Here is a 20,673-nt window from a genome sequence, read left to right on the forward strand (position 1 = left end):
GGTCCCATGTACCTTGATCACTTTTCCCTCAATGGGCACCTTCTATATAACATGGCACATACCCAAAACAAGACATTGAAGTTAGTGCAGTTGTTGCAGGTTCTGTGACTCTTCGAGCAGTATGGATATGGGCCAGGGCCACTTCCTTCAAAATGCAAAATCAATCATGATCACAAAAAAGCCCCCTCCTGCTTCTCTTATGGCCCCCTCCACTTCTTTCTTTTTCCATCTTTTAATCCTTGACAATCACTAATCTGTTGCCTCGCCTTTAATGTTGTCCTTTCAAGAATATTATATATATGTAACTCTCTGCTAGGTCATTTTTTTTGTAATAAGCTGTTTATAAAATTTGCTCTCAAAGTTATAAACTTTGCTCCCTAATGCCTGGAGACTTGCCCAAGTTGTTCAGGTATAGATAGTTCCCTTCTTTTCATCACTGTGCATGCACTGCAGTTTGTTTCATCATTCATCTGTTGTCAAACATTTTGATTGCTTCCAGTTCTGGGTTGTCACCAAAAAATAATAAAAGAGAAAAAGAAGAAATGATATTAACCATCCTTCCTAGGCTCTGAGTGCACAGTTTTCATTACTTGAGTACAAACGTGTGGGGGTGTAATCACTGAGTTTTATGATCAGTGTTTGCATCATAGTTATTCTTTTCCATTTTTCCCTTTTAAGATTCCAAGTGATCCATAGGCCACTTTGGAGTTTTTTTTTTGACCATCCACGCCACACAGGTCATTACTCAGACCTGAAGATGCTACACAACTGTTGTCATATTGACAGGGAACATATAGTGCCAGGGATGAAACCAGGGTTGGGTGCATGCTGTGCATATGTCTAAATCCCTGAACTCTTTTCCTAAGCCCATAGTAGTAGTTCCTGAAAAAGAAATTGCCAAACTATTTTCCTAAGTATCTATATCATTTTGCATCCATCTAACAATCTATGAGACATCTAATTGCTCTACATCATCACCAACATTTGCTATTGTCACTATTTTTACTTCACCCGTTATCAAGGTCTTAATTTGAATTTCCCTAATGGATTTGGATATCGAACTATTTACATGGGCTTATTTGCCATCCACATAACCTGCTTAGTGAAATGTCTCCATGCCTTTTGTCAACTTTTCAATTATCTAGTAATTATCCAATGTTCTATCTGTGCTTTTTCCTCAAACTTATAGGAGAATCTTTCAGTCTTTTACACTAAGAGGCAAATAGAGCTATAGAATTTTTGTATGCTCTTTGTCAAGTCAAGTTTTCCTCTATTCTTATTTTCTGCTAGTTAGTAAGGAATGAGGTTTGAATTTTATTAAGTATTTTTTCTGGATCAATTCACATGGTTATGTGACTTTTCTTCTTTTGACCTGTTATTATGGTAAATGTCATTGATTGATTTGAAGTGTTGACCCAGACTTGACTCTCTGAAATTAACCCCACTTGTTTGGAGTGTCTAGTTATTTTTATGTCTTGCTGAAATCTCTTCACTAATATTTTGTTCTAGGACTTTCAATTCCATATCCTGTTGAATATTGGTCATTAGTTTTCTTATTTAAACTTTCTATTTTTGGTCTCAGGTAATACTGACTTCATAAATAAGACAATAGGTATTTCTTTCTGCTGTATTTTATGCAAGAAAGTTAATGGATTTGATGTTAGGATTTTTAATGCCTTGTGGTAGAGTCTCTGGTGAAACTACCTGGGCTTCACATTCCTATGCGGTTATTTTTAAAATATTACTTTCATTAATATTAATAGAGCAGTTTAAATGATTGAAGGTATATTGGGAAAGATGTGGTAGTTTTTGTGCTTTTCAAGAAAGTGGTCCATTTAATCTAATGTGTGAAATATATATGAACAATTTATAGAATTTTCTAAATAGTCTTTTGGTATCCATAGAATCTCTCTTTCTTAACCCTTTCCAACCCTATATAATTATCAATCTGATAGTTAGAAAATGAGAAGTGGGCCAAAATGATAATACAGGGGATAAGGTTCTTGCCTTATACATGGTAATCCTACTTTAGTCCCAGACATCACACATGGTCCCCCCAAGTATTGCCAGGAGTAAAGCCTTGAATACAGCTGAGTGAGACCCAACTCCAGCCCCCAAGAAAATGAGAACCATAAATTTAATTTTCATATTTGATATTAAATGGTTTGTCTTTATGTCTTTATCCTTTGCCCTTTCCCTCTATGTGTTTATCATTTTCATATTGATTTCAAATGTTCTTTATAGATTATGAATACTTAGCCTTTTCCTTTCATATCTATAATACTTAACATTCTCTATTGTATTTTCTCTTTATCTTTGAAAAAATATTTTTTCTGCTTCACATGCATGCTTTTGATTTTCATGGAATTAAAGCAATCAATATTTTCCTTTAAAGCCTCTAGGGTTTCATGCTGCATCCATCAGTGTTGAATCAATTTCAAGAGAGAGAACTCAAATCAAACTAGCTTGAGAAAAAAAGAAACAAAAAAAGAAAGAGGGAGAGATGCAAACTGCAAGAATGTTGGCTTGTGTAACTGGGAACTGTAGAGATAGATTACTCTGCTTGGCTGGATTAAAGATCTCAACAATATATCATCAGGCCTCTGTCTCCCTTCTCACTGTTCAGCTCTGTTTAAATCTATGTGGGATATTGTTTTTGCTAAAGTAGATAGACTCTATATAATGATAAAGAGGCTTCTTGCTGGAAGTCCCAGGCTTATGCACTAATGATTTAGAACCCCAAAATAAAAGATTCCTGGAATCTATCTATTCTATTTCAATGAAGGATCCGGGATGATCCTATCTGGGTTCTTTGCCCTCTTCTCTCTTCTCCAGAGCTTAAATCAGTCTATAAAGATGAGAGATGTTATTGGTCATTTGCCCAGTCTCATGGCTACAGCACAAATGAGGTGTCTGAGAGAACTCCATGCAGTGACCACTCCTAAGAAGAATAATGGACAGATAGGAGCCAAAGATGTCCACTAGACCTGTAATGCTTGTAAATAACATCTCCCTTCATATGATGACAAAGTTGTCACAACAACACAAACACCACTAATTGTTTCCTTTCAATATATATGGTTTTTTTATTTTCACAAACTGATTTTTGAACCATGTAGACATAGATAATTAGGAAAGGAAAAATGCAAAATAGGCTCCTTCACTGGATAATCTTATACCTGAAGACAAGATGACTGTGAAACATATTGATAAGCTTTTTCATCATCTGATCACTTTTTCTTCTCATCTGCTTGAATTTCTATTGAGTTAATACAGAAACAAGGTAGTGGAAAAGAAGGGCTTTGTCTAGCTCTGGATTTCTTACAGCAAGTGTGAAGCAGTGAACCTTGTATGTCATTAAACCTTGTTTGAATCTTGGTATTGAGTATTTCCAGGTACAACCCCAGAACCATATACATGGCCCTGGAAATCCCTGACATTGCAGAGCACATGGAAACATCACAACCTTGAACTCTTTCATTAAACTATTGTCTCGTTTGATTGAACATTCCTGTGCAGGGCCCCTCATGTCTCCTGAGTACCACCTCAGAAACCCCGTCATCCCAAATAAAATTAAAATTGGAGAGTGGGCTAAAGATACCCTTAAAACTGGGTACTAAAAAAAAAGTAAAGTGATATGCAATATTCTCTTTCCATAATAGTATTGCAAATCTGCAAACCAGAGTGCAAAAAATGAAGGGGTGAAAGAGAAGGAGAAAGAGAGACAGAGAGATATAGAGAGACAGAGAGAGAAAAAAGAAGAAGAAAAGCGATTGGGTTAGGCTTGTCTGATGGTGGGGAATGGGAGAGAATGGGGAAAATTGGGGATGACAGGAAATGAACACTGATGAAGGGATGGGTGTTGAAACATTATATGACTGAAAGTCAACCATCAACAAATTTTTAACTTCATATCAAAAAATTTTAATCTTAAAAAAAAACAAGGACAAACCTTAAACTTCTGCTCAGAGACCTGATGGGGAAAGGGTAGGCAGTTGAGTCTAAGATTTGGATAAGGGTGCCGCGATACTGACAAGTATTGCCACCTGTGGGCATAGATAGTCAACCTGTGGACCACCTGATTGAATGTCCAGAGTATTAAGGTTTCTTATTATAGCATGTATCCAAGTACTCAGTTAAAGCTTTATTAGTTTTTTTTAACACCAGACAAAATTTTATAAAAATGATTTTCATAGAGGCTAGAGAAAGAATTCAATGGGCTGACTGCATGTTTTTCATATAGGAGGCCCAGGTTAGATCATTGGCACCTCAACTGTGTCCCTTTGCCCCAACTTCTACTCCATATTCGAGTATGGAACCAAGAATAGTTCCCAAGCACAGCAGGATCAGACCCCAAAACCTAAAAATTATTTTTATGGACCAAAATTATTTCAGGTTTAACAGTTGCTTTCTGTATTTTCTTTTCTGTTCTTTCCTTTTCTTTTTTTCTTTTCCTTTCTTCTTTATGGTTTGCTTTTGGGCCACACCTGGCAGTAATCAGGGGTTACTTCTAGCTCTGCACTCAGAAATAACTTCGGGCAAGCTCAGGGAATCATATGGGATGGTGAGGATCGAATGTGGGTTGGCTGCATGTAAGGCAAATGCCCTACCTGCTGTGTTATCGCTCCAGCCCCTTAATGGTTACTTTCAGTTAATTGCTACTTTCTTTTTTGGTTTTTGGGTCACACCCAGCAGCACTCAGGGGTTACTCCTGGCTCTATGCTCAGAAGTTGCTCCTGGCAGACTCCGGGGACCATATAGGATGCCGGGATTCAAACCACCGTTTTTCTGCAGGCAAGGCCTACCTCCATGCTATCTCTCTGGCCCCTTTTTCATTAAATTTGTAGAGGAAAAGAAAAATATTATACATTTTAATTTTAAAAGTATACCATTCATATGAAATTTCCTTGACTATGATCCCATCTATTGATTTTTCCATCACTTTGCATGTCATCTGTCAAGAATGATTATTTCTAGATTTTAGTGGGTTATATTTTTCATCTTTAAGAAATAATAACCACTTATTATTTTCTATAAAAACAATAGATATTCCTCCTAAAGTATAAATTCTATGGAAAGAGCCCTTCATATTTTGCAATTTATAGTTGGAGATATCATCCTTGTATCTAGTATATGAGTATTGTCAGTTAGTGATTACTAGCTTTAAATTCCTAACTTAAATCTCCAAGAAGCTCATCCAGAAAGGGAAGAGAAGGGAGAAGAAACTAGAAGAAGAGCAAAGAGAAAGACATGGATAAAACAGGTTTTCAGGTCAGGGATTGCTCATGGTAGGAAGGATCTCTCTCTCACGCACGCGCCCATATCCCATGTTCTCCCATCGCTTGTGCTTAGGTTTGCTGTAGTTTGAACCCTGGGCACTGACCTGATCTCCATCTTCTTCACATGCCCAGTTCTGTATTGTACCACAGCAGGTACTCAGTGGTTGAGGGATACTCAACCAAGGGGGTTATGCTCCCTAAAATATACCTCTTTGTCTTTCAGACTCACAGGCTTTCAGCTGCCAGCCACCATCGTCAGTGCGGCCACTACGCTGTCTCTGCGTCTCATCAGTGACTACGCAGTCAGTGCGCAGGGTTTCCATGCCAGCTATGAAGGTAGGTGCCCCAGCCCAGCCTAAATCCCCCGGCCTGGATCCATAAGATGGTGATAGCTGCTTACAGGGGAGCATTGTGAGATGGGAAGGGCTTCTTCAGCTTCAAAGCCTGTACCCGTCCTAATGAGGTGGGCTACTAACCAGTAACTCAGTTACTTCAATAGCCCTGGCTGTGCTTCCAGGAAACAGAATTGAAATTGAAGTTTAGCTCCAACAGTGTGTCCCAAGGGTCTGGTAATATCTACTACTCTGCTCTTAACTGGGTTTTGTTGTGTTTTTATTTTTTTTTAATTCTGTTTTGTATTGCACTTAATTGCATAAGGTACCTCAGCTTGGTTTTGGAAATAAAGAGATATAAGCCCTAAGTAAAAGGAAGAATATAAGGAGCTGGGGGAAAAAAACCACCCAATATAGTGACTGCAGAGAGTTCGTTTTATAACATGTGGAGGACAATTCATTATTTTCTTAAGAGCATGGATTAGGATTTCTTGGTTTGAGTTATGCAAATTACTTCCACTTCCCTTGGTCTGTTTAAATGTGGTGTTGGCATTCAAATTAACACTAATATCTTCAGATTATACACTATTATTATTATTAACTTTATTATGTTAGTTCAGAAGGTGGTACTTCTAGATCTCTGTCATTTCCCTATGAAATTTACATCTCATTAATAGGTAATTATGCAGCTCTTGGCTAAGACCCACACTGCTATTTTGTGTTGAGATCATTAATAGGCATATTTTAAGACTGTTAATGATAATTAATAACAGTAATGACATAACACCCACGTAAAGCATGCCAGTTACCCAAAAGCCTTCTTTTCATTGTCTCTGGAACATGTAGCAGTGGTGTTGCCAGAACAAAGCTACAGCCATTTGTATAGCTGGAAACTCCATCTCTATCTTAGCAGGCCAGCACTTGCCAGGCACCAGGGCAAAGCCAGTTTTGTAGGACATATATTGCAGTAGTGTTTCTAGAGGAGGGGCAGAAAGACAGTTTAATGTTTATGTTTTGAGTACTGTAGAGCCTCTGATGAGATTTTAGTCATTTTTTGTTTGTTTGTTTGTTTGTTTGTTTGGGAGCCACATACAGTGGTGTTCAGGAGCTCTGAGCTCAAGGATCACCTCTGGTGGAGCTTGGGGCCCGTCCTGGGTCCCAGGGATCAAACCTAGGTTGGTCCTACCTGTTGTCTCTCCAGCCTCAGTCTCAGTACTTTTCATTTGTTTGTTTTGGTTTTTGGTTTTTGGGCCACACCCAATGATGCTCAGGGGTTACTCCTGGCTATGCGCTTAGAAATTGCTCCTGGCTTGGGGAACCAAATGGGACGCTGGGAAATTGAACCTGGGAATCGAACCCCGGTCTTGAACCATGGTCTGTCCTAGGTTAGGTGCATGCAAGGCAAAAGCCCTACCACTGTGCCACCACTCCAGCCCCTCAGTCTCAGTACTTTTTAACCAACTTTCTGAGAACATTCCAGGTACAGTCCACCTGGTTTTAGCCACAGGCTTCTGACTTCATTCCACATTACTTTCATGGAGGGCTCCTGGTTTAATCCCAGCCAGTTTTACTTTTGAAAGGATTCACGTATCTCTCAAGTGAGGGTTCCTAAAATTGTCCAGTTTCTTTTTTAAAAAAATCAGTTTCTTGCCAACAGTTTTCCCTTGCTCTCTCAAAATCAGGTCTTTTGGGTGAAAGATTTCACAAGCCAAAATGGCATCAAGTGAAGAAGCAATGACTCATAACCCTGATGGGAAAATTTTTAGCAGGCCTAAACCTAAAATATCACCTACCCAATCAAACCTTAAACTAACTTATAGCACAAAGTGAAAGGAGACTTTGAAATACATACAAATACATACCAGCTGGGGTAAAGCTATTCTGGAGAAGGAGCTTGGTAGGGTCACTCTCATTGCTATTGCCCCCCTCCCCAAGCACTTATTGAATGACAACTGTGCTCTGTGTCCTCTCTGGGCTTTTTTTTTTTGTTGTTGTTGTTGGGGTGGAGTGATGAGGTCACCTAGGAGGTACTTAGGTATAATTCCTCTTTCTGAACCAGGGGGACCAGATGTACTCCAGGGATAGAACTGGGGTTGGCTTCATGTATAGCAAACTCTTTAACCTCTCTACTATCTATCTCTATATACACTATGAGTTTCTTCTGGCTACCAAAAAAGGATCCAGTTATAGGTCTTATGTGAAATGAGGCCATGCAAACTTCTGAAAAGCAAGAACTTCTGTATACCAGTCTGTGATTTGTTCACTCTACTACATTGCCTTTCAAATGTTTCAATTTGGCTCTGAACTGAAACCAATTTTCTCCAAGTCTGAGCCACAACCTTCTTACTAGGAGAAATCTCATTCAGCCACATTGGACCCAAGTTCCTTGCATAATTTTTTAACCTTGGGGATATGGGTTGTGTTTGGGGAAGGATGTATCTGGATACATACATAGACCTGGCAGGTGTTGACACCTGACAAATGTGATTCAATTGAGTCCTAGTGCTGCACTTATTCCACAATCCTTATGGGTTTTTCTCTGAGACCCAACTGTTGTGTTGATCTTTAACCACAGAGTACTGCTGGAGAACCATACTGGGTACTTCTCCATCAGGCGGAACATTTCCGAGTGTACTGCAGGGTATTTTAAATCAGAAGTGCCTGCTTGAAATTCAGGGACAGCACCTCTAGGTGAACTCAGAGGTCTGTTCCCTTTGACACAGAGGCAAAATTTGAATCTATATGACTATGTGTCATATATCACATATATGACATATGAATCTATATGACATATGAATCTATATGACTCTATTTTTTCTAGACAGGCTCTAAAAGTTTGTCTAAATCTAGCCCATACTTGTTTTAATATATAAAGTTTAATAGAATACTGTCAAACTTTTTTGTTGACATTCTGTCTGTGACTGCTTGCATGCACTGCAACAAGTTCAGTTACTGCTTTAGAAACCATGCTGGCCTCCAAGCCTAAAATATGTTCTCTCTACCCTTTAGAGGAAATGTTTGCTGATCTGTAGATTAGGATTGTGCCCAAAGTGAACTATTGGTCATATTTGAATGCCTGTATTTAAATTACTAACTATGAATATAGAGTTAGGATACAGTGATTCGGCAACACGAGTTGATATTAGATGTTCACTGGTCACCTGTGACTTATGGTTGTCATATTAGAGAACACAGATAGAGAATACTTCCATCAATTACACAGAGCCCTAGGGACGGGGTTGAGCTACAGCATCTGTCAGATGTACGAAAGTTCTGTGACTTATAGGAAGTAGCATTCAGAGAGAAGCCACCGAGTTTCTTGTCTCACCTGCCTGGTCCAGTTTAAACAGGAGAGAATGCAGCATCCAGAGCATAAGGGTGACATTATGCCTACTGTTTAGTCTCCAGATTACTGATACTGAGATGACAGAGTCTTGCAAAGCCAGTACAAACTAGTGCTGGAGCTGAGCCTTTTTGCAGGCACCTGTGTAGTGTAGGATGCTGTCTGAGCCAGCAGTAGGTATGATCACAGGGGTCTGTGCTAACAGTCTCTGTCGATCATACACAATGATGCTATGGCTAAATATACTTGGTTTGGGTTATACCTGGACCAGTGGAGAACTTGTGGGGTTTTATTATTGTTGCTTGTTTGTCTGTGAGCCACACCCAGTGTTCAGGAGTTACTCCTGGTCCTGTGCTCAGGGATCACTCTCGGAGGTCCTCACGATACCATATGGGGTGCCAGGAATCCAAATTGGGTCAGCTATGTGCAAGACAAATGTCCTATCCATTGTACTATTGCTCTGATTCCCCAATGGGGGAACTTGTGCTCTGGAAAAGTGAGAGTTGTGCTGCCCTTGGAACACTTAGAGGAGAGGGGTGAGGTGGGAGTGAGGGAAGAGTCCAGTGCAACCCTCATGGAATTGAAGCACAAGCCTCCTGAACACCCATGAACAGCCTTGGCCCTACCTATGATTGGGCTTATCAACAGAGCTAGGCAATCCCCTGTTTGGGGATTGGCTGATGAACACTAGTTTCTTAGGCCTGTACAGTACTTGACTAATGGAGTGACCTTGCACTGTTCCTCCTAAACTCCCTGGACCTTGATATGTGGGCTGAGGGGAAGGCAAAGAAATTAGAATGATTTGGGGGAAGGTTGATTCTTCACCACTGCAAACCCATTTTGGTCATTCTTATGGCCAGCAAGCACACAAATAGCCCCCACTCTGTCCCAGCCCAAGCTATTCCCCAGGAGGCTGTCCCCTTTATAGTCTCTATCTGGAATGCTGCTGTATTTATTTCAAACTGACACCAACGCCCTGCTCTGGGCAGCTCCTGCCCGATGCTCCTGAAAGTCGACTATCAAAGCAGGTTTGATCTTCCATCACCCTGGCTGCAGAGGCAAGTGAGAAGTACAGATAAGGAAGGAAGCCCGGCTCTGGATGTGGCAGAAAGGTGAAGGCAGGTAAAGAGCAGAAGCTCACAGTTGCCACTTCCAGGAAAAGATCAAAAAGGCCAGTCATCAACCTGAGATGCTGGGAGATGCTTGGATTGTAATCCCCAGGGGCAAGAGTGTGGGCTGCAGGAGCCTTGATGGGAAAGAAGGGGATCAGTGTGCATTCAGGCTAACTCTCTGCCAGGCACTTTACCTCTATTATCTCATTTAATCCCCATGACAGCCCAGGGCAGAGGTGCTATCTCCATCAGACAGATGCAAAGCTGGAATTGGGGTTTAGTGTTCAGTTTATGGCCACTTGAGGTCTAGGAGTGAGAAGGTACAATTCTGGCAGTGAAGACTCGATTTCTTTTCTCCACCACCTCGACTGTGCCAGAATCTGGGGCTGACTCTACTTCTCAGGCAGGTCAAACAGAGCCAAATTAATAGCTGTGGAGAATGCAGGAAGCCTGTCTTGACTTCAATGCCCTTCCAGAACAGAGGTTGACCATCCAGGTATACCCTCCTACTCCTCAACTCAGATGGGTTGGAAATAAAATACTGAACACTTGCTTCATTAACTGGAACTTCTGGATATCTAAAAGTTTAAAATGGGAATTTTATTGCATTCCCCAATTATATCATGGAAGCTATTTTATAGAGAATGATCCATTGTTCATGATTTCCTGGCACAGAATCTATATTTATTTGTGTTTGTGGGAACTCAAGTATTCCCTGTTCAGCACTAGGTCCCTAGGATTCCTCTCCCCTTTTACCTCCTCCTGTACTTTTTGCCTCTGTGCTCTACCCACTATGAAGTGCTTCACCCATCTCTGCCCTTTTATGAGTGTACATGGGGAAGCTGCCTGCACACACTCAGACACAAAGGTGAAGAGCAGTGCAGCTGGGATGTGCTGGAAGTGCAGTGCTGGTTAGCGTGAGGTGATCTTTTGAGCTCTTAACATTAATCCTTCTTTGTCCTTCCTAATGAAGATCAGGGACGGATCTATTACGGTTTTCTTTCATACCACAGTTACTTAACCAGTCACCTCTGGTGCCCACTTAGGCAAAGAACATCCTTGTACAGACAGTAGAAACCCTCATCTAATTATCTTTGTAGGAGGAATTCCTTGAAGTACAGTGGTGGGGTCAGACAGTATGGATTTTCTGTGGTGAGACCTAGTTCCACAGTGTCTTTAGAAAGGTTGAGTTGACTTCCATCTCTACCCATCCTCTCCCCACCCCTTGCCCCACCTTATATAAACGGCATGCTGGTGCATTTTAAATCAGTTCCATTGATTAAAAGGGGTGAAAATGAAATTCATCTTGCTGTTATCATTTGCATGTCTTTGATGATAGGGAAGGCTGGATACCTGTCACCACTGTCTGGTCGTTCATGTATCATTTTGTAAATTGCCCGTTCTGGTCTCAGTCTACTTTTCTTTGGGGGTGTTCGTATTTTTTGATCTTTTTATGTGTGGATGGTTTTGCCTATTAAGGATATTAATGCGCCTTTCCTTTTGATGTATGTCTTTTTTTTTTAAGTTCCTATGGCACTTATTTTAGTATTTAAATTTTTTTTATGGTATTTCTTGGGTACCATGTTTGGAAAAGCCTTTTCTGGTCAAGATGAAGTGAACTTTCACTCAATTATTCATTTGATTCTTAAAGATCTTTATTTTTACATTTTCCTGCTAAACTCTGGGATTTGGTTGTCTTTTGTTGTTGTTGTTGTTGTTGTTGTTGTTGTTGTTGTTTTACCATATTGACTCTTAACACTTCTTCCATCTTTTTTGTTTTGTTTTGTTTGTGGGAATTCAAGTATTTCCTATTCAGCACCAGATCTCCAGGAGCCCTATCGAGTAGCTACTGGATGGCTCAGGGCTTACTTCAGCCTTTGCATTCAGGGATCACTCCTACAAGTCTGTCAGGGAACATATGTGGTGTTGGGGATTGAACACAGATGTATGCAAGACAAGCACCCAGCCTGCTGAACTCTCTCCAGCCCCCTCTGTCTCTTTTTGAACCTTTAGGTTGACTGACTACTCCTTCCCCAATGTGTCTCTCCCAGACATTTCTATTATTCATTCCTGCCATTTGGATGTCATTTCTTCCACCCTAGCCTCCAGGCTTCTCACCTTCATGTGATCTCTCTGAGATCCTATGACACAGTGGATATGTGACCAGCAGATAAACAGGAATCATAAGCCTCTCCGAAATGTCAATTAGATAAGTCTCTGGGCAGGTTTTTAATGCCTAATCCTGGTTTCTTCTTTGTGTGTTAGCAGCTCTTGATCTTGAGCTGTCATGAATCGTTCTGGAAGTAGCACCCATCTTCTCGAAGTTCTGGGTCAGAGTCTACTAAATCTGTTAAATATCTTGATCTTGAAGGAGGTATGTCTGCTTAGCTTAATCTATGATCTTGGAAACTCACTGCTCAAACCAAGGCAGCTTCTTTTAAAAATGAAACCTATTAGTTCTCTTTAATATCTTTATACTAGGTCTAGAAAAAAGAATGAGGGATCCCTGTGTGTGCTAAGGTAACCAAAAGGAGAAATATAGGCACAGTGTTATATATTGTCGGTGCTTTGTTCAGGGATCTGGAATCAAATCCTATAGTTTAGTCACTTGCTGTGTAATCTTGGGCACATGTTTTATTGCTGCCACTCTGGACTCTCAAGTTTAATATCTGGGTAAGAATCTGCCTTCAAAAAACTGTTGTGACCATTAAAGAAGAGAATGAATGCGTACTCAGAAGGAGGAACTCAGGGCATGGCTTGGCAACTGTTTAGTGCTGAAGAAATGTCAGTTTATTAATGAAGTCCCCCTAATCCTAGCTGGGCTTGATTGGGGTCATTGCAAGATGAAAGAAAAAACATATCAATTCCACAGGTCACAACCTAATGCCCCCAAACCCTTTCTGAATTTACATGAAATTCTTAGTCCAGTAATTCATGCTGTGTCTCTTCCTCCCAACAGAACAGACTATGGCTTCTTAGGAGAGAAACAGAATGATCTCTATGTCTGGATGCTTTGCTCTGGCTGAGAGTATGCTGTGGGAGGGCTGATGTGGCTAAGTCAGGAACTTCATCTTTAAGTGGCAGCCTCTTATATCACAGATTGGCTTTTGGCTAAAAATGCTAGTTACAAGTCCAGGAGGACCTATTTGGAAGATTATGAATTCAAAAGTCCCCCTGCTGTGCGTGCCAGAATTGCAAACATTCCTTCACTTCACTGGAAGGCCCACCCTTGAATCTTTTGTCTGCCTGATGCACTGAGCCCATAGTGACAGGTCTCCTACATAAAGTCAGTGACAGATTTTTTTTCATGGGCTCTTGTTCCTTGAGCACCTACCATGTGCAGTTTCTGACTATTCATCCAAGCCTCTGCTTCATATTTACAACTTCTCACTTCTGTCCCCTTCCTTCAAACCAGTCCCCATCCCCCAACTCTCCCCAAGCAGAATAGAAAGTGGTCCATCTTGTGTCCCTTCCACTATGATTTTTTTTTTCCACCTGTGGTAGTAATGCTGTGGGATAAAGGACCAAAGCTGGGGGTTGAGGAGTCAGATAGACACATCTGGTGATGAGGGTAATTGGGGGAAGTTTTTGCTCTCTGGGAGCGGCAAGGTAGGAGGAGGTGGGAATAAAGTGCTTTCATGGCTTTTGCAGAGGGGAACAGGGCTGGAGGTGATCATGCTGCTGTGCACACAGGAAAATTGGGGTCTAGAAATGGACCCTCCTGATTTTAGTCTTTCTGTAATTAGACCTGCTGATTCCCCTCTCAGGCTCTCAGACAATTTCCTCTTTCTGAAACAGTTACCCAATTCTGGGACATTATGCAGGCACTTCAAAATTGGGCTAATGGAAGCTATTTGGTGTATATATATATATATGTATATATTACTGAATATGAATCTGTATCACTCATGCCATTCTGAGCCGAAATGACCAGCCTGTGAGGCCACCTCTTGCAGGTGGGAGGTGATGAAAGTCCATTTCTTGTACCCAGGAGGGCCAAAGTGTGCTACCCGAGTGAACCTGCTCCATTTTGCTTAGCTCTGCATCAGGACTTGGAGAACATTTCTTTTAATCAGAGTAGAAAATTAATACATAGAGATGTGACATTTGAGATACCTTGGGCAGCACTTTTCAATAAGTGGGTAATCCGGAATATCATAGCACATTCTCAATAAACCCACAAATAGATTATCATGCATAGAGATACTATGCCCCACAGAGGAAGAATATGGGCAGAGCTGGAAACGCTATTAGCTAACACTTAGCCTCAACTTTTTTTGTGTCTGGATGTCAGAAGACTCAGAGATGAGGGAGAAGAGCCTTTGGGGTAAAGGAGGTGATGTATTATATTTGGGTGAGGTTTCCATATACCTCTGTTCCTTTCTTCCCCTGTCTATTCACACAATATTTTTTGCGTGGCTCTATGCCAGTTACCAAACTAGACTTTGAATATACAAGAAAGGATGACTGGCCATTTCCTTATGGAACAAGTGCTTGGACTGACAGTTGTTAGGAAGGGATTAGAAATCTAGAGGTACAGGGATCACAATGATCTGAACTCTGACTCTGGATGGCTGGAAGGGTCTGGGTTGGTCTGCCAATCTCACTGAGTTGATTTTTGGTAACACCCTTCACAAAGTGTTGTAAGGAGGACAGAGAGGATTTATGCATATGAAAAGTGTGGGGCCGGTGAGGTGGCACTAGAGGTGAGGTGGCACTAGAGGTTAGGTGTCTGCCTTGCAAGCGCTAGCCAAGTTAGGACCGTGGTTCAATCCCCCAGCGTCCCATATGTTACCCCCAAGCCAGGGGCAATTTCTGAGTACTTAGCCAGGAGTAACCCCTGAGCATCAAACGGGTGTGGCCCAAAACAACAACAACAACAACAAAAGTGTGATTCTGAGTCTCCTCATTCAATATCCAAAATTTCCCTCTACTACATGGAGAGAAATTCTCTCAAATCTGAGCTCTTCAGTGTCTTGCCCTGAATAAGGCACCTCTCAGTATCTTAACTTTCCTCCAGAAATGATCTTTTCAGAAAGCTATGAGAATTAGTGACAAAGCCTCAAAGGCATTTACCATGACTTTGGCACACATTAGGTTCTCAATAAAAGGAAGCTGTTGTAGTAGGGTATAGTGTGTTTTGTGGGAATGAAAAAAGTTATTTCTCCTAGCAAAACCTTTGGTCAAGTCTTGTGGCTTTCTAAGATCAATGATTACCACATACCTATTGTTTCCTCTGTCATGATGATACCTTAGCTTAGGACTTGACACTCAATTTTGGGGGGAGGTTATAATAAGGTTTTATGCTTGATTCTCCTAACCTTGGTCCCTGCTCATATAGAGAAGGCTTTTCCACCAGTGAGCACATGTGGCCACTCTGGAGTATATAGGCTTGTGAGCTGATGTTACCATAAATAGAGTGTATAGGTGAATATTGGTTCTCTTCATGTTCTGTGCACCCTTTTTTGCAATACTCAGCCTTGCACCAGCGGCTTCCTCCTTGAAACTTTACTCATAATCACTCATCATCCAATAAAAGAACAGGAGATTGTTTGATTGCTTAGATTCAAGGATCCTAGAGAGCTTTTACTTAATTAAAACCCTATTATTGCTTACAGGATGGAGTGCAGACTCCATTCCTGACCAATAAAGACCTGAGCAGTAGTTTAGTCTGCACCCCATTCTCTCCCCCAGGTACATGGGATTTGCCTAGCTTATTTATTTATTTATTTATTTATTTATTTATTTATTTATTCACTTATTTATTTATGGCCACAATTGGTAGTGCCCAGGGCTTACAATTGACTCCCCACTCAGAGCTCATTCCTGGCAAGTTTGAGAGACCTTAAGGGATGTTGGGGATCAAATCCAAGTTAGCTGTGTGCAAGACAAATATCCTAATTACTGTGCTATTATTTTACCTACATTGTCTAGTTTTTTAGACAGGGAATTTAAAAGAAGACTCAGGGAGTCTTCGTTCTCCCCTTTTTGTTTTTTTAACTTTCTACAAAAATCCAGTGGTCAGGTGCTGGATTCTCCTATATCTCTTCCCTTTGCTGTGCCTACATCCTCCCCTTCCATTTCTCACATGCTTGAATACATGTGTGGTGAATTTTATGTGATCTGTCTGTCCTACTCCTGGGTTTGTTTTCAGGTAGAAGCAGTGAGATTAAAAGTTCCAAGCCTGAAGGAAGAATGGTTCTCAGTGCAGCCAGTTAGTAGCCAGCATGGGACTTAGCACAGAACATTTAGCCTCCACTGACCTACCCCATGATGAAAGGGCAAAGCCAATAATAATCTGGCTGGTTGAGATTGTCACTGGAAACATATAAGTCAGCACAGGTCAATGGTTCCTGACAGTGTCTGGCATGAAACAGGTGCTCACCAAGCAGATACCAGCTTCCTGGACCCCACTATGCCTGTTCCCAGATCTGACTCATGTTAGGTGCTTAGTAAATGATGGCACATCTCACATTGTTATGCCTTACTTTATTGCACCCCTGATAGTATACTTTTTATAAAGTAAAGAAAAGTGGCATCCCTGGGTCAAACCAGTCTATTATTACTTTTTTTCTTGGCAAATTTATGCCTATGTCAGGCTTGATTAAGCATCATTTGCAGTGCATTGTATCTTAAAGCTATACTACTTGAGTGTGCAATAGTAGTATTAAAAGTGTAAGCACACTTCTCTATAGATGAGGAAGACAAAAGTCCGTGTGCCTCCCTCTGTGACAATCATCATTAGACTCACAATATCATCAAAGCCAGTGAGTAAGAAAAGACATGAACATCTTCAAGTGCTGAATCTTAGACAGGAAGGGCTTTCTCAACATGCCTGAGATTATAGCTCGCTGGATCTCTGCTCCTTCACTTAAAGTATTCAGATTTATGCTATTCTTTATTTAAATAATACATTTATTTAAGCACCATGTTTACAAACATGTTTATAGTTGGGGTTCAGTCTATTCTATTTGATTTTATATTCTTAGGCCACACCCAGTGATGCTCAGGGCTTATTCCTGGCTTTGTGTTTCAGGATCAATTCTGGTGGTATTCAGTGAATCATATGTGGTACCAGGAATCAAAACAGGGTTAGTTTCATGCAACACAAGTGCCCTACTCCCTGTAGTATCTTTCCAGTCCTAAAAGATGTAGCTCTTTTTGATGTGTCATTAGGAAAGCAAAAAGGTTTCTTCCAAGGCAAGTAGTTACAACATCGATGATAATTGCCCCAATTTCAAAGACTTTATGAGAAAATATGCACCAAAACCAATGAAGGAAAGAAACTGCTGAAAAGCTTGGCCCTGACACTGTGCCCCATCAGGGGACTCATCATTCTGTCCTCTCTGAACCCCTAAAGTATCTCTGTTTTAACATTCTACAGTCAGCCATGTGATTCCCTCTGAATTTACTCACTTGACTCCAAGTTTTATTTTTCTCAATTTTCTGCATTGAACTCTATTTAACACCTATTAGCACAAGTCTTCAGCTCATAAATACCCTTTTGGGAAGAGGCAGTCAGTTGTCTCCATCTTAACCCTCCCTCTTGTTTCTGAAGGATGTCCATGTATCTCAGATATAATCCGTTTAGGTTTATAGCCAGCATATCCCAGTATGAGCTCACAGTTACCCTGATTTGATTTATTTCATTTGAGTAGGGAGTTGAAGGAACAACTTCCCTTTGCCCATCTGGCCATAAAGGACTCCAATATATCTCCCTCCTGTGGGTCCATGCTGGCCACACTATAAGAGCACCCTCCAGTGGCCAGCCAGGAAGAGATCAGTGAACATATGCCTATCTACCATAGTTCTGCCTTGGGGTGACTCCCTTTTCCCATTTCATGAGCCATGAAGAGCTGTGGGGAGAAAGTTTTTCCAAATAGAAGTATCAGATTATATATTCCAACCTCATCTCCTCCCATTAATTGATAATTCGGGGGTGATTAGTCACTGTTTTGGATTATTCTTCCCAGCCCTTCCCTTCATTAGTGTGGATAATTGAGGGTTGAACCCATTGACATTTCATTTTAGCAGCAGGAGAGAAAAGCACTTACTGCATTAGCTGGGAGATGATGATTTGGAGACTTGACCGTGGACAGATTATATCTCTATCCTTCCTCTTCCCATACTATAAGTGTAATGGGAGTATAAGAGGAATGACTGTATGGTCTTGTTCCCCACCAACAATGGTTTTCATAAGCCCAGAGCCCTAGAAAGGAAGAAGCCAGGGGTCAGCTTCTAGTTATCTCTCAGACAATTCAAGTCATTAGTGGAAGCTTTGCAGATCCTGATGCACAACCATGCATGGACACACAGAGGTCCCCAAGCCCCATTTCAAAAAGAAGAGATGCAAATCCCAGAGAGGTTTGTTGCCTCTCCTGAGAGTATACACAATATTGAGTCATAACCAGTCTGTAAACTTGCTTGGTTCCAAAATTTTCTCCTTTTCTGTACAATGGATTGTGGAGTAGGAGGAGCAAGCAAACCCATACAGTTCTTCAAGTGCATTTTGCTCAGCTCTCTGACCCCTCAGAGGAAAGGGGCCCTGACACATCGCCTGGGTCTCATAATAACCTTGCTGTCCTTACAACCTTGCCCAGCACCTCATGACTGCCTGAGACTCTATGGCATGGATGGTGGTTTTATTTCCTGCTTTCTTAGCCTGGCTTCTAGCTTATTCTTTCCTGTCTTTCCCTCAGACTTGTATCCAGTCTTATTGGTTGTCATAATGAGTTAAATTATTTGGAGTTGGCCTAGTCAAGTGGAAGAGGCTGGCCATGTAGGTTTCTACCTGAGGCCCTCCCTTTATTCTATTCATACATTTGACTATATCACTGTTCCCTCCTGGGGTGCCCCATCACACTCACCATCTTCCAATTTCCATTTCACTCAGCTCTCAGCTTAAACAATCCTAGCAGAGAGCCTTTCATGATGGCATTTTGTAGCAGTCTCCACCCTGTCTCTCCTTAACTCTGGAAATAGGATACAATTGCTCTGCTGATTATTTGACCTAAAGTTGAGTTTCCAGAGGTCAAAGCCTTTATGGTGGTTGTTGTTGTTTCTGTTGTTCTTGGATTTATCTCAACCCTTAGAGCAGATCCTGGCACATGTTAGGTGTTCAGTGAATATTTGGTGAGTGAGTGAATGAGGGAAACTGAAGACCAGAAGGAAGAAAAATGTATATTAAAGCAAGAATTTCAGAGCATGAGGAGGGAGGGAGTTGAGGGTCAGAGATTAAGGAAAGAATTGGGCTTTGTCGCAGAGAATAATCAGCACTAAGGGGGGTTATTAGGGAATAACCAGCATTAAGGGGTTTGTTAGGGAAGAGGCACAGTGAGATTTGGGTTTTATAGATGATGAAGGGTTTCAGTGATCATTGGAGGCAAGGTACTGAACCAAGTGAGGACTGTTGACCCACAGGACACACAGAACATGTCTGGACTATTATCAGTACTGGGATAGTGTCAAGCAAGAAGAGTTAACCTGGGGCCTGGATAACCTAGCCTGAATAATGTGAAGCCATTATCCACTTGCTCTGTGGTGAGGAACTCCATTTCTGGAACAGAAAGAATATCCTACACAGAGAGCATTCTGACTTTTCCCATGACTTAAACAAAAAATCTTTATGTATTCTAGTCTGTTCCACAGTTGGGAACAGTTTGAGTTTAACTGACTGGACAAGGTAACCTTAAGAGTTGCAATGAATAGAAAAATATTCAAGTGCTGGTGTCTCCAACTCTAAGTTATGTGGCCAAAACCTTAGACATCACACTTTTCAGAGAACTTGGGAAAAAAGAGGAAGAGTAAATGCATTGGATTAAATGATGATTATGATGATAATGAAAGCTGACATTCACTGAGCTCTTACCAGGTCCAGGTACTATTTTAAGTACCTTACCCTTTTTTAAGTACCTTACACTTGAACATTTAATCGTCACAATAATTCTATGAGGTGAACTATTATTACTTCCTTTTTACTAATGAGGCTTAGCGAGATTAAGTAACTGATTTGAGGTCACATAATTAGTAAGAGATAAAATGTGGGTACAAGCCCTGGTGGCTTAACATTGGACCCTCCCCACAAAATCAGTAAAGCAATGTCACATAACTGTAATTATTGGAACAAAATCAATTATTCAGCTAGAATAAAGAGCAATGCCAAGCTTTGTATTGGAGAGAAACTAACCAAAGTTAAAGATATTCTAAAATGACTGTATTCAAATGGGATATTTTTGAATGATAAAAACAAAATAAAGTGCAGAGAAAAAGCTACTTGAAGCAACATATTCTTTTTGAGTAATAGAATACTAAGTCTATGGGGCCTATACACTAGAGGAAAAATTAGAAAATATATACACCGGAAGTCTGCCCTATCTTACTAGTAATCATAGTGTCAATTGTAATAAAGAAGCGATGCTTCATTTCTGTGGAATCAGTTTGAAGAGCCTTAGAAGAAGACAAGGTAGAGCTGGAGCAACCATTGCTGAGAAACCGAGGGACTGGCACATACTCACCACTGGAGGTGATGTAAATGAGAGCTTCGGGAATCTAGTTTGACAACTAGAATCAAGAGTCATCAAATGCTCATGTCATTTGACCTAGTAATT

The 20,673-nt window shown here is 40.9% G+C and overlaps 1 protein-coding gene across 1 annotated transcript in view; it reads left to right on the top strand.

Annotated features, from left to right (window-relative positions):
- The window catches only part of CSMD2 (CUB and Sushi multiple domains 2), a 638,485-nt gene that overhangs the window by 114,822 nt on the left and 502,990 nt on the right, over positions 1–20,673 (top strand). The window contains exon 3 of the mRNA XM_049775147.1: positions 5,503–5,615. Within this exon, the coding sequence (XP_049631104.1) occupies positions 5,503–5,615 (113 nt within the window). The remainder of the gene's footprint in view (positions 1–5,502; positions 5,616–20,673) is intronic.

The sequence above is a fragment of the Suncus etruscus genome, chromosome 6 (assembly GCF_024139225.1).
Source record: "Suncus etruscus isolate mSunEtr1 chromosome 6, mSunEtr1.pri.cur, whole genome shotgun sequence".
NCBI classification, from domain to species: domain Eukaryota; kingdom Metazoa; phylum Chordata; class Mammalia; order Eulipotyphla; family Soricidae; genus Suncus; species Suncus etruscus.